General features: G+C 43.1%; 1 protein-coding gene and 1 long non-coding RNA gene across 3 annotated transcripts in view; one reads left to right on the top strand and one right to left on the bottom strand.

Annotated features, from left to right (window-relative positions):
* LOC139765130 (uncharacterized) overlaps positions 1 to 12,524 on the bottom strand; it is a 399,762-nt gene that overhangs the window by 359,660 nt on the left and 27,578 nt on the right. The window lies entirely within an intron of this gene.
* The window catches only part of LOC139765129 (uncharacterized), a 630,861-nt gene that overhangs the window by 599,218 nt on the left and 19,119 nt on the right, over positions 1 to 12,524 (top strand). For both annotated transcript variants that reach the window (XR_011716582.1, XM_071692325.1), the window contains exons 13-15: positions 3,032 to 3,167; positions 6,458 to 6,570; positions 10,023 to 10,206. Coding sequence is in view for 1 of the 2 variants with exons in the window: in XM_071692325.1 (XP_071548426.1) it covers positions 3,032 to 3,167; positions 6,458 to 6,570; positions 10,023 to 10,206 (433 nt within the window). In the remaining variant the exon portion in view is untranslated. The remainder of the gene's footprint in view (positions 1 to 3,031; positions 3,168 to 6,457; positions 6,571 to 10,022; positions 10,207 to 12,524) is intronic.

Raw genomic sequence — 12,524 nt, 5'->3', positions numbered from 1 at the left:
ATATATATATATATATATACATATATATGCACTAAACTTCGAGAAATATCAGCTCCTGCCTTGCCCCAGCGAGGCCACCATATTTCATCACGATGAAGCCATCCTCAGTAGTCAAATGGACACTCGCCTTGGACCCAAAGCAAGCCCTTAGCTCATGGCGTGGTCGCGGCCCCAACACACCTATGTGTGTGCTTCTATCTTTTCTTCCATTGCCTTGGGCCACCTGGCGTACGATTTTTAACATTTCTCACTTCTTCCAGAACTCTTACAGGCTGCGATACCGTCAGTTTGTGTAAAAAAAAACCATTATATTCAACTATAAGACTTCCAGGAAACCTTGTATAATATATATATATACATATATATATATATATATATATATATATATATATATATATATGACGTGTACAGATGACGTGTTGACCATGATTCTGTAAAGCTACTCACCTCACAGCGATTCGTGTGGTATGTATCTGTTGTTGTATTGGACAAAGAAAGTTAAGCCGATTTGAAGGCTAGAGGTCAAACACTTTCTTTGCGTTTGTAATACCTCTTTTGTGAATGTGTTTTCAAAGAGAATATATGAGACAAAGAGAGAAGGAGAGTGAAAGAGAGTGAGTGAGAGGCAGCAAGATGAGACAAAAAGAGAAAGAGAGTGAAAGAGACTGAGTGAGTAGAGCAACAGATATAGTTGACATTATACAAATAACTTGGCTCCGTATCTCGCACTTATTGCAAACACAGAATATAAGGAGAGATGAAGTATTATATGAAGTATAATACTTCATATGTATGTAGCATTTATGGATCTGGAGAAGGCATATGGCAGAGTTGATAGAGATGCTCTGTGGAAGGTATTAAGAATATATGGTGTGGGAGGTAAGTTGTTAGAAGCAGTGAAAAGTTTTTATCGAGGATGTAAGGCATGTGTACGTGTAGGAAGAGAGGAAAGTGATTGGTTCTCAGTGAATGTTGGTTTGCGACAAGGGTGCGTGATGTCTCCATGGTTGTTAATTTGTTTATGGATGGGGTTGTTAGGGAGGTGAATGCAAGAGTTTTGGAGAGAGGGGGCAAGTATGCAGTTTGTTGTGGATGAGAGAGCTTGGGAAGTGAGTCAGTTGTTGTTCGCTGATGATACAATGCTGGTGGCTGATTCGGGTGAGAAACTGCAGAAGCTGGTTATTGAGTTTGGTAAAGTGTGTGAAAGAAGAAAGCTGAAAGTAAATGTGAATAAGAGCAAGGTTATTAGGTACAGTAAGGTTGAGGGACAAGTCAATTGGGAGGTAAGTTTGAATGGAGAAAAACTGGAGGAAGTGAAGTGTTTTAGATATCTGGGGGTGGATCTGGCAGTGGATGGAACCATGGAAGCGGAAGTGAATCATAGGGTGGGGGAGGGGGCGAAAGTTCTGGGCGCGTTGAGAAATGTGTGGAAGTCGAGAAAGCAAAAATGGGTATGTTTGAAGGAATAGTGGTTCCAAAAATGTTATATGGTTGCGAGGCGTGGGCTATAAGATAGAGTTGTGCGGAGGAGGGTGGATGTGCTGGAAATGAGATGTTTGAGGACAATATGTGGTGTGAGGTGGTTTGATCGAGTAAGTTATGAAAGGGTAAGAGATATGTGTGGTAATAGAAAGAAGGTGGTTGAGAGAGCAGAAGAGGGTGTTTTGAAATGGTTTGGTCATATGAAGAGAATGAGTGAGGAAAGATTGACGAAGAGGATATATGTGTCAGAGGTGGAGGGAACGAGAAGTGGGAGACCAAATTGGAGGTGGAAAGATGGAGTGAAAAAGATTTTGAGTGATCGGGGCCTGAACATGCAGGAAGGTGAAAGGCGTGCAAGGAATAGAGTGAATTGGAACGATGTGGTATATCGGGGTCGACGTGCTGTCAATGGATTGAACCAGAGCATGTGAAGCGTCTGGGGTAAACCATGGACAGTTTTGTGGGGCCTGGATGTGGAAAGGGAGCTGTGGTTTCGATGCATTATACATGACAGCTAGAGACTGAGTGTGAACGAATGTGGCCTTTGTTGTCTTTTCCTAGTGCTACCTTGCACAAATGCGGGGGAAGGGCGTTTTCATTTCATGTGTGGCGGGGTGGCGACGAGAATGAATAAAGGGCAGACAGCATGAATATGTATATGTGTATATATGTATATGTCTGTGTGTGCATATATATGTATACGTTGAGATGTATAGGTATGTATATGTGCGTGTGTGGACGTGTATGTATATACATGTGTATGTGTGTGGGTTGGGCCATTCTTTCGTCTGTTTTCTTGCGCTACCTCGGTAACGCGGGAGAAAGCGACAAAGTATAATGAAAAAAAAATATAATAATAAAGTCCGTTGAACGCCATAATACCGCCGATATTAAGGTTCTGGGAATTAAATTCCTGACACCTTTCCTCAGACAAAATTCTTCTTCTTCAGCATAAATTCTTATCATCCTCGGATATAAGTTTACATAACCATTTACTGAGCTGAATAAATCCTCTCGAGAGAAGGAGTTGCGTTGCCCACGTCGTCATTTTCTAAGTAGCTAAGTACTCACTTGTAGCCACGGTTGCTCGACAAATGACGGTCGTCTTCAATGGCTTCCTCTCGGGGTTCGATCCTTTGTACTGTATCTGATAGCATTCACCTCGTCTCCCTTACCTGGTGATCTCTCACATTCACTCAGCCTCACTTGGTCACTCATGTCTCCTTTAGCCCGAGCCAATAAGCAGTCCCTCGCACTTAACCTTCACCTTAGGTACTTCAGTTTACTTATTTTTAAGGTTATATTATCTTCTGATATTCTTTTTAAGTCATTATCTCCCCATTCACCTTCATCTAAGGGGGTGGGTACATCACCTTCCATATTCATCAACAGGCGTATCACACCTCCTCTTCGTCTCATGTTCTCCCCGCGACTCACTATTCCCTCCTGTTCGTCCATCAGGGCCAGATAACAGGGTACCATCATGTACCTATATCATCCGGGATGTTGGCCATCCTCCGTCAACGTCACCTCTGTATTTTCTCCCCAGTACGAGACGTCGGGGAGCTCCTCTCGCCTCATCTACGCCACGCCGCTCTCCCTGAAGAAGGTGATCATCCTCTGCTGGGCGGTCAACGAGCTGGGCAACCTGCGGCAGCCCTGCACCACCACACTGATCGCTGCAGGTCAGTAGCACACGCTGATGGTCAGCCTTCGTAATCATCTCTTATCCTTAGCCATTCACGCACAACAGAACGGGTCTCCTCTCCATAGCTCAGGTAGCTGTGGACCCCACCACAGTAATCACGTAGGTCAGTGGAGGCTCGTGCTGCCTCGACCTTATCTCACTATTACCCCTCCAAGTAATCCTGCATCTCTATTTCCATAAATAAGGTCAACACAGGTTACTACCCCGGGTAGTCCGACATCCTAAGGTCATCGCAGGCCTTCCCCTGACCACCTTTTCTCCAAGGAGTTCTATGCACCCTTGAACCTCGAGTGCTTAAAGAGGAAGGAATATCCTCGTAACTCACTGTGGGTACTTTGCACTCTATGCAAGCTCCTGCATACCATAATTTGCCACTCACTTAAAAACTCTGGATCGGTAGAGTTTTGCCCTTGAGGAGGAACCATTCTACCATACGTAACAGACCATGAAAATGATCAGTTGTTGCAATGAACAACAATGGATAAGAAATCGTTCAACCAAGAGTTTGTAGATCGAAAAGAAGCTAACCTCTCCAACACCCAGGACTCTTACACTGTGGCTGACTGACACAAGAAACATCGATGTGTTAGTTGATACCACACACCACTGGTCGGACTTCTCGAGATATGGTGCCTTTGCCAGACGCTCTTACACATCTCCATCAAATATGGCCCAAATTTCTGAGCAAAGTATAGCGGAGTAACGCTTCAGCCGACAGATATAAACATGACCGCTTCATACCTCATGTTGTCATCGGCCAGCAACACGATTCTTGTGCTGGGAGAGCAAGGAAAGGCGAGGGCTAACAGCGCCGATCACTTCGCTCGCCATCATCCTAGACGCTCATGCCCCAAATTAAGTTCGCTCTTAAAAGGTTTTTTACGAGGGAGGTTGACATCCTCTCCTCGGAAATGTGTACGCGACTTCATTGCCATTAAAAGTGGAGAAATACCCACCTACCTCCTGCATGTCATGGCAAGTACCTACGAGAGCCTATCCCAGCCCAGACTTCATCTAGTACGCAACCAGGTACCCTACACCCTAACAAAAGCACCATCAGCATTAAGCATCAGCCCAGACTTCACCTATGCGTGCACCATCAGCATGCAGCATCAAAGGTCTGTAATCCACATCGATGAAGGAAAAACTAAGAGATACTGAAGGATTCTTACGTTTATATTCATTCACCTAAAAGAAATCATCTATTTTGGTTCTGGAAACAGAAGAGAAGAAGAGGTGTAATATTCTGAACCTTCTACCACAGTAGCCATTAGCTACAGCCATTGTAGCGAGTAGCAACAACCACCGTAGCAAGTATTGACAGCCACTGTACCTAGTAGCTACATCTACAGTAGCCAGTACTACAGCCATCTTAGCGCTACAGCTATCGTCGCGAGTTACTATCGTCTCCTTGATGCTTTCAAGTTCCCCACATCCACGTAGCAAACAGTCTTTTATGTTATCTTAAGTGAGGGATTTAGTTCAGTTGTATATATATGTATGAAGTGCGACAATGATATATATATAATACGGGTGTACGTATGAACAACCAAAGCTCTTTACTGTAGATTTGCACCGTTGGTGAGAGGTGTTTGTGCAACTGAAGGTGGGTAGTTTGGCAATGATGATGTGGCGTGTAGGTGTTTGAGGCCAATGGGTAGATCAGAAGTGCAATTGTACGGTGTCTTTACGTATAGCAGGAAGCTGTCAAACATTGCAGAGTTGTGATATATAAACATGTGGAGTGTAGGGACGAGCTAAAAGTGCAAAATACTGAGGTGTCCCCCTGAGTATAGTATAGGAGTGTAACTACACTAAGTTGTGCATCAGATGAGTAAGGAAGTGTGGTGCATGTACAGCTGTGCCACCTACACATGCAAGTATATATCATGTTCCATATGTTGGTGCACCACAGGTGAATGTGACTTTTAGTATTATCTTGAACACCTGACGAACGTATTCAAGACTTTTCATTTGGTGGACGTAGCTTGGCGAAGACGCCCTTAATAACACAGGCATTTGATAGACCCAATGCCCTGAACATCTAACCAACCAGGTGTTTGTTGGCAAGGGCTATACATACACAGTGAGTGCATGTGTTCTTAGAATTTACATCAACACCTGCAGAACGTGTTTAAAGATCTTTCGGTTGGTTGTTATAACCAGAGGGTGAAGGGTTTGATCACCCTAACAATCAAGACACCCGAATGTCAATACAATCAACGTGGCGGTGCACTGTAGATGTTGTAGCTAAGGGTTGTATCTATACAAGGGTGTTGTAGCTAAGGGTTGTATCTATACAAGGGTGTTGTAGCTAAGGGTTGTATCTATACAAGGGTGTTGTAGCTAAGGATTGTATCTATACAAGGGTGTTGTAGCTAAGGGTTGTATCTATACAAGGGTGTTGTAGCTAAGGATTGTATCTATACAAGGGTGTTGTAGCTAAGGATTGTATCTATACAAGGGTGTTGTAGCTAAGGGTTGTATCTATACAAGGGTGTTGTAGCTAAGGGTTGTATCTATACAAGGGTGTTGTAGCTAAGGGTTGTATCTATACAAGGGTGTTGTAGCTAAGGGTTGTATCTATACAAGGGTGTTGTAGCTAAGGACTGTATCTATACAAGGGTGTTGTAGCTAAGGGTTGTATCTATACAAGGGTGTTGTAGCTAAGGGTTGTATCTATACAAGGGTGTTGTAGCTAAGGGTTGTATCTATACAAGGGTGTTGTAGCTAAGGGTTGTATCTATACAAGGGTGTTGTAGCTAAGGGTTGTATCTATACAAGGGTGTTGTAGCTAAGGGTTGTATCTATACAAGGGTGTTGTAGCTAAGGGTTGTATCTATACAAGGGTGTTGTAGCTAAGGACTGTATCTATACAAGGGTGTTGTAGCTAAGGGTTGTATCTATACAAGGGTGTTGTAACTAAGGGCTGTATCTATACAAGGGTGTTGTAGCTAAGGATTGTATCTATACAAGGGTGTTGTAGCTAAGGGCTGTATCTATACAAGGGTGTTGTAGCTAAGGATTGTATCTATACAAGGGTGTTGTAGCTAAGGGCTGTATCTATACAAGGGTGTTGTAGCTAAGGGTTGTATCTATACAAGGGTGTTGTAGCTAAGGGTTGTATCTACACAAGTGTTGGGTGTTGTAGTTCAGGGGTGTGTATATATGCAGGTGGTGGGTGTTGTGGCTCTGGGGGTGTAATTATACACATGTTGAGTGTTGCAGCTCAGGGTGTATCTATACAGGTGTTGGGTGTTCCTACAGGTGTACCTGAGCCGGTGGAGAGCTGTACCGTGTTGGAGCAGAGGGTATCTTCCCTCAAAGTCTCCTGCAGCCCAGGGTTCGATGGTGGCTTACAACAGCACTTCATTGCCTTAGTGAGTATATGAACCTATTTACCCTGAGAATTATCTTCCTTCAATTTCCCCCATTTTTTTTTTCATTACATTGTAATAACTCTAATTACAGATGAACATATAATATAATCGTGTACCAGATTACTTTTTTCCTATTCTAACATTGCTCCTGATTAATTCAGATTATAATTTTTTCCTTCAAATGCAATGACATGCATATTCCTCAGGTTTCGTATCATATCATATATATTCTATTTCAAATCATATCATATATATTCTATTTCAAATCATATCATATATATTCTATTTCAAATCATATCATATATATTCTATTTCAAATCATATCATATATATTCTATTTCAAATCATATCATATATATTCTATTTCAAATCATATCATATATATTCTATTTCAAATCATATCATATATATTCTATTTCAAATCATATCATATATATTCTATTTCAAATCATATCATATATATATTCTATTTCAAATCATATCATATATATATTCTATTTCAAATCATATCATATATATATTCTATATCAAAGGGTTTTCATCCCGACCTCCATTTCTATTGCTAAATCTATGTAAATTCTATCTCTCAATATGCTAACTATGCATGAGATTACGATGGGAGTGAAAAGTCACCTTTGGCAAAGCCGTTTGGTACCACAGGGAGTAGAGTCTCGTCAAAGAAACTTCCCACACCAAAGGAGTACACATTTCCCTGCTACTGGACACAGCGCACCTTTGGTGCTGCAGAAACCTCTGAGAAAGACAACCTGGGTAACACTTGGAACTCTATTTCAAAACATGGTCCTGGAAGCTCTTTGGTAGGCTCTGGTTTCCGTGCATTACACAGTGTGGAGTGGATGTGCAAGGAAAAATAATACCATTCCTTTGCCTGTCACAGGTGCTACCTTGCTTGTTTGCATGAAAAACGGCAAGCAAACGTTTGGTAACTGTCCTCTTGCTATTAAAACGTTTGGTAACTGTGCTCTTGCTATTCAAACGTTTGGTAACTGTCCTCTTGCTATTCAAACGTTTAGTAACTGTGCTCTTGCTATTCAAACGTTTAGTAACTGTGCTCTTGCTATTCAAACGTTTGGTAACTGTCCTCTTGCTATTCAAACGTTTAGTAACTGTGCTCTTGCTATTCAAACGTTTGGTAACCGTCCTCTTGCTATTCAAACGTTTAGTAACTGTCCTCTTGCTATTCAAACGTTTGGTAACCGTCCTCTTGCTATTCAAACGTTTGGTAAGTGTGCTCTTGCTATTCAAACGTTTGGTAACAGTCCTTTTTGCCATTGAAACGTTTGGTAACTGTCATTTTTCCATTCTACAGTCAAACCATTTAAAGTGAAGTGAAGAAATCCTCACAAAGATGGTCAAATGACATTGTAATTTGCTCACTATTCTTCTGTAAGTCATTTTCTTTATGCCATGCAAGAACATTATCTTCTTTCTCGTCCTAATTTTTCAGTCAGTGAGCGCGTTAATGACCCTTTTCTGTCATTATGACCTAGAGTTCACGTCGTTTATAAAAAAAAAAAACCCACACACACCTCTCCCTGTATAAATGATTGGTGCAAGTCTTGCAGTATCTAGCTGTGCTTATCTGACATTTTCCAGCTGTGTGTCTTCCATCTTCTCAACTACGCTTTCCTTCCTTCGGCCATCTCATCTCCATCAACTAATCCCATGCAGGAGTCAGGATTCTGGCGAAGGATCCGCACAACACTGTTAGGATCCCCCCCTTCGGGGCCAGAATCCTTCTATCCCGGAAATATATCGTCGTGTGATATCCGATCGCGCATCGCAGCTAAGCTTTTTTCCCGCAAAAGCTTTGCAGAAGACGACTGCTGCCACAACTACTAACCCCCTCCCCTCTTCTTCCTCCCCCTCCTCCTCCTCCTCTCTCTCTCCCCTTCCCTCACTTCCCTCCCTCCCTCCCTCCAGCTTGCATAAAACAAACTTCGTGGCTTTGAAATCAAGTCCTTTGTTGTTGTTCTGGCTGCGTTAATCGAGTTAGCTCTACCGCCAGCTCTATTACTTCATCTTTTGATCTCCCTAACTCGGCTCAAATCATCGCCTTCTTCTATTAAAACCCTTACCCTCCCTCTTCCTCCTCCCTCACCCACCCACTCCCCCACCAAAAAAAATCTTACCAGATTGCAAGGCAATATTTCTTTATTCCTATACCTCTTTTTGAGCGCATTTATTTTTTTTACCTATGCCTGCTTTTGAGTGTGTGTGTGTGTGTGTGTGAGAGAGAGAGAGAGAGAGAGAGAGAGAGAGAGAGAGAGAGAGAGAGAGAGAGAGAGAGTCTGTGTGTATGTGTGTGTGTGTGTGTGTGTGTGTGTGTGTGTGTGTTTGTGTGAGAGAAGTGTTTGTGAGGGTGTTTGTGAGAGTTTTTGTGTTTGTTTGTTTGTTTGTTTGTGTGTATGTGTGTGTGTGTGTGTGTGTGTGTGTGTGTGTGTGTGTGTATGTGTGTCTGTCTGTCTGTCTGTCTGTCTGTCTGTCTGTCTGTCTGTGTGTGTCTGCGTATCCATCACCGTCACTATAACTGTAATTACCATCTCCATCATTTTCATTACATTCAGTAACCTGGGAACCCCATTTCTCAATGGTCAAGGAACTCCTTCACCCCCCCCCCCCCCCCCAGCGCTACGCTCAGTAGCAGGATCACGACTGACACCTTTGACGCGGAAAGTTCTGTAACGAGACAGTCTCCTGTTGCGTCAACGGAAGGAGACATGAAGCCATAAAGGGTAGCACAGATCAGAAGACTTGACCAGAAGTAAGCGATGGCTGCTCAACCATGATATAACAAAAAGTTATTAACCCCAGTCCATGTTCTACGACGTCTTGAGATCCCACGTCATCTCACATGACCTAGAACGAGCGAAGGGGGGTAATATGTCAGCCAGTTGTCGAGTGAGGGACTCGTGCAGATCAACACACCTTGGAGCCCTTGGCAAAAGATGATTTCTTCGTAAATACGCGCAAGTGCTCTCTCTCTCTCTCTCTCTCTCTCTCTCTCTCTCTCTCTCTCTCTCTCTCTCTCTCTCTCTCTCTCTCTGACGTTTTCTTCTCCCTCTCTTTCTTGCTTTTTCAAAAAAAAAATTCTTTTTCCTTGTTCTTCTTGTTTTTTTCTTTCCCTTTTCTCTCTTTCCTTGTTTATTTTCCCTGATTTTTACTTGCTTTTATTTATCAGACAATCCATTCGAGGGCCAAGCAGGCTCCCTGTTGTCTATCTTTCTCATGTAAACTCATGTCAATTCATGTAGACTCATGTAAACTCATGCAGACTCATGGGAAACTCATGTAGACTCATATAAACTCATGCAGCTTCATGTAACCTCATGTAGACTCATGTAAACTCATGAAACCCATGAAGACTCACACAAATTCATGTAAACTCATGTAGCCTCATGTAGACTCATGTAAACTCCTCTTCCCTGCAGGTGCTTGAGCCCGTCACCAACCGGGTGGTGGCTAACGTAACATCTGTGACGGCAGAGTTCAGCATCGGGGGTCTGGCCCCTGGACTAGACTACGTGGTGAGGGTTTACTCGTACAACAGCAGGGGAAGGTCGCCTCCTTACCTCCTGGACGGCTTCTCGCTCAAGGTCGCCGAGAATCGAATGGGTGAGTGGAATCACAATCTCGTCGATAACGACCAATTTCTTTTGCTCTGTCACCTTACGATGGCCTGTATGACACTCCAGAAGAACGAGGCTACAGTCAGGGCTCGTATAGGGAGAGAAGGTCCCAAACGAGAGAGAGAGAGAGAGAGAGAGAGAGAGAGAGAGAGAGAGAGAGAGAGAGAGAGAGAGAGAGAGAGAGAGAGAGAGAGAGGTAAACAGATAAGTGATGTATATAGATATATACATTTACGTATCAATAAATATATATATATATATATATATATATATATATATATATATATATATATATATATATATATATATATATATATATTCAAGTGTACTTAATGAAAAAGTACTTAAGTTGAATCCCACAAGAAGGGGACTATATATATATATTTTTTTTTTTTTTTTTTTTTTTTATACTTTGTCGCTGTCTCCCGCGTTTGCGAGGTAGCGCAAGGAAACAGACGAAAGAAATGGCCCAACCCCCCCCCCCATACACATGTACATACACACGTCCACACACGCAAATATACATACCTACACAGCTTTCCATGGTTTACCCCAGACGCTTCACATGCCTTGATTCAATCCACTGACAGCACGTCAACCCCTGTATACCACATGACTCCAATTCACTCTATTCCTTGCCCTCCTTTCACCCTCCTGCATGTTCAGGCCCCGATCACACAAAATCTTTTTCACTCCATCTTTCCACCTCCAATTTGGTCTCCCTCTTCTCCTCGTTCCCTCCACCTCCGACACATATATCCTCTTGGTCAATCTCTCCTCACTCATTCTCTCCATGTGCCCAAACCATTTCAAAACACCCTCTTCTGCTCTCTCAACCACGCTCTTTTTATTTCCACACATCTCTCTTACCCTTACGTTACTTACTCGATCAAACCACCTCACACCACACATTGTCCTCAAACATCTCATTTCCAGCACATCCATCCTCCTGCGCACATCTCTATCCATAGCCCACGCCTCGCAACCATACAACATTGTTGGAACCACTATTCCCTCAAACATACCCATTTTCGCTTTCCGAGATAATGTTCTCGACTTCCACACATTTTTCAAGGCTCCCAAAATTTTCGCCCCCTCCCCCACCCTATGATCCACTTCCGCTTCCATGGTTCCATCCGCTGACAGATCCACTCCCAGATATCTAAAACACTTCACTTCCTCCAGTTTTTCTCCATTCAAACTCACCTCCCAATTGACTTGACCCTCACCCCTACTGTACCTAATAACCTTGCTCTTATTCACATTTACTCTCAACTTTCTTCTTCCACACACTTTACCAAACTCAGTCACCAGCTTCTGCAGTTTCTCACATGAATCAGCCACCAGCGCTGTATCATCAGCGAACAACAACTGACTCACTTCCCAAGCTCTCTCATCCCCAACAGACTTCATACTTTCGACGACTGAAAATACGAAGGAATCAAGACGAGTTCATCTAACCAACCTTGCCTTCATGTCACGTATCCTTTTCGTGTGAAATATACAAAGTTATGACTAATTTCCTATCGTATTTGACCCATTAACATTTTTGGCTTATACCCGCCAGGGTGGGGGGATGAGTTCACCTAGCCATGTCGCTCTCCATCGCACTCCAATCCCTTTTCACTCTTTTCTCTTTTGTATTCCCCCCATCTCCCCCTCCTTTACTCTCCATCTCCTCCTCCATCACGTTTACTTCCTCCCCCACCTCACCATCACTCCCGGCCTCCTCCACTCACACTTCCCGGCCTCGTTATTGAAGCTCTTTGATCGTCGCCACTCTCAGCAGCCATCACACTCGCCCAGAGGTCGCCAGCTTCTTTGTCGAGACGACATGAGGAGATTTTTATTTTCTTCCTCTTCCACTGAATTTCAGATTTTACTCGCGGGATCCTCTCGCGAGAAGACAATTACAATAAAGCACTCTTTTGTCGCGTTGGTGTGGCAGTAGGTATCGTTGTCTCATGGAGGTACCTGAATATGTATTCGTATGTGCATTTGGGAGTCACTTTGTAAGGGTACGAGTCTATAGATGTGCGGTATCTCCTCTATGAGTCTTGCCTGCTGATGTAGGTACCTGAATATGTACTCGTATGTGTATTTGGGTGTCACTGTATATAAGGGTACGAGTCTATACATGTTCAGTATCTCCTCTATGAGTCTTGCCTGCTGATGGAGGTACCTGAATATGTATTCGTATGTGCATTTGGGAGTCACTTTGTAAGGGTACGAGTCTATAGATGTGCGGTATCTCCTCTATGAGTCTTGCCTGCTGATGTAGGTACCTGAATATGTACTCGTATG

The sequence above is a fragment of the Panulirus ornatus genome, chromosome 52 (genome assembly GCF_036320965.1).
Source record: "Panulirus ornatus isolate Po-2019 chromosome 52, ASM3632096v1, whole genome shotgun sequence".
NCBI classification, from domain to species: Eukaryota; Metazoa; Arthropoda; class Malacostraca; order Decapoda; family Palinuridae; genus Panulirus; species Panulirus ornatus.
The sequence above is the reverse complement of the archived record's forward strand: the minus strand, read 5'-3'. Positions and strand labels throughout refer to the sequence as shown.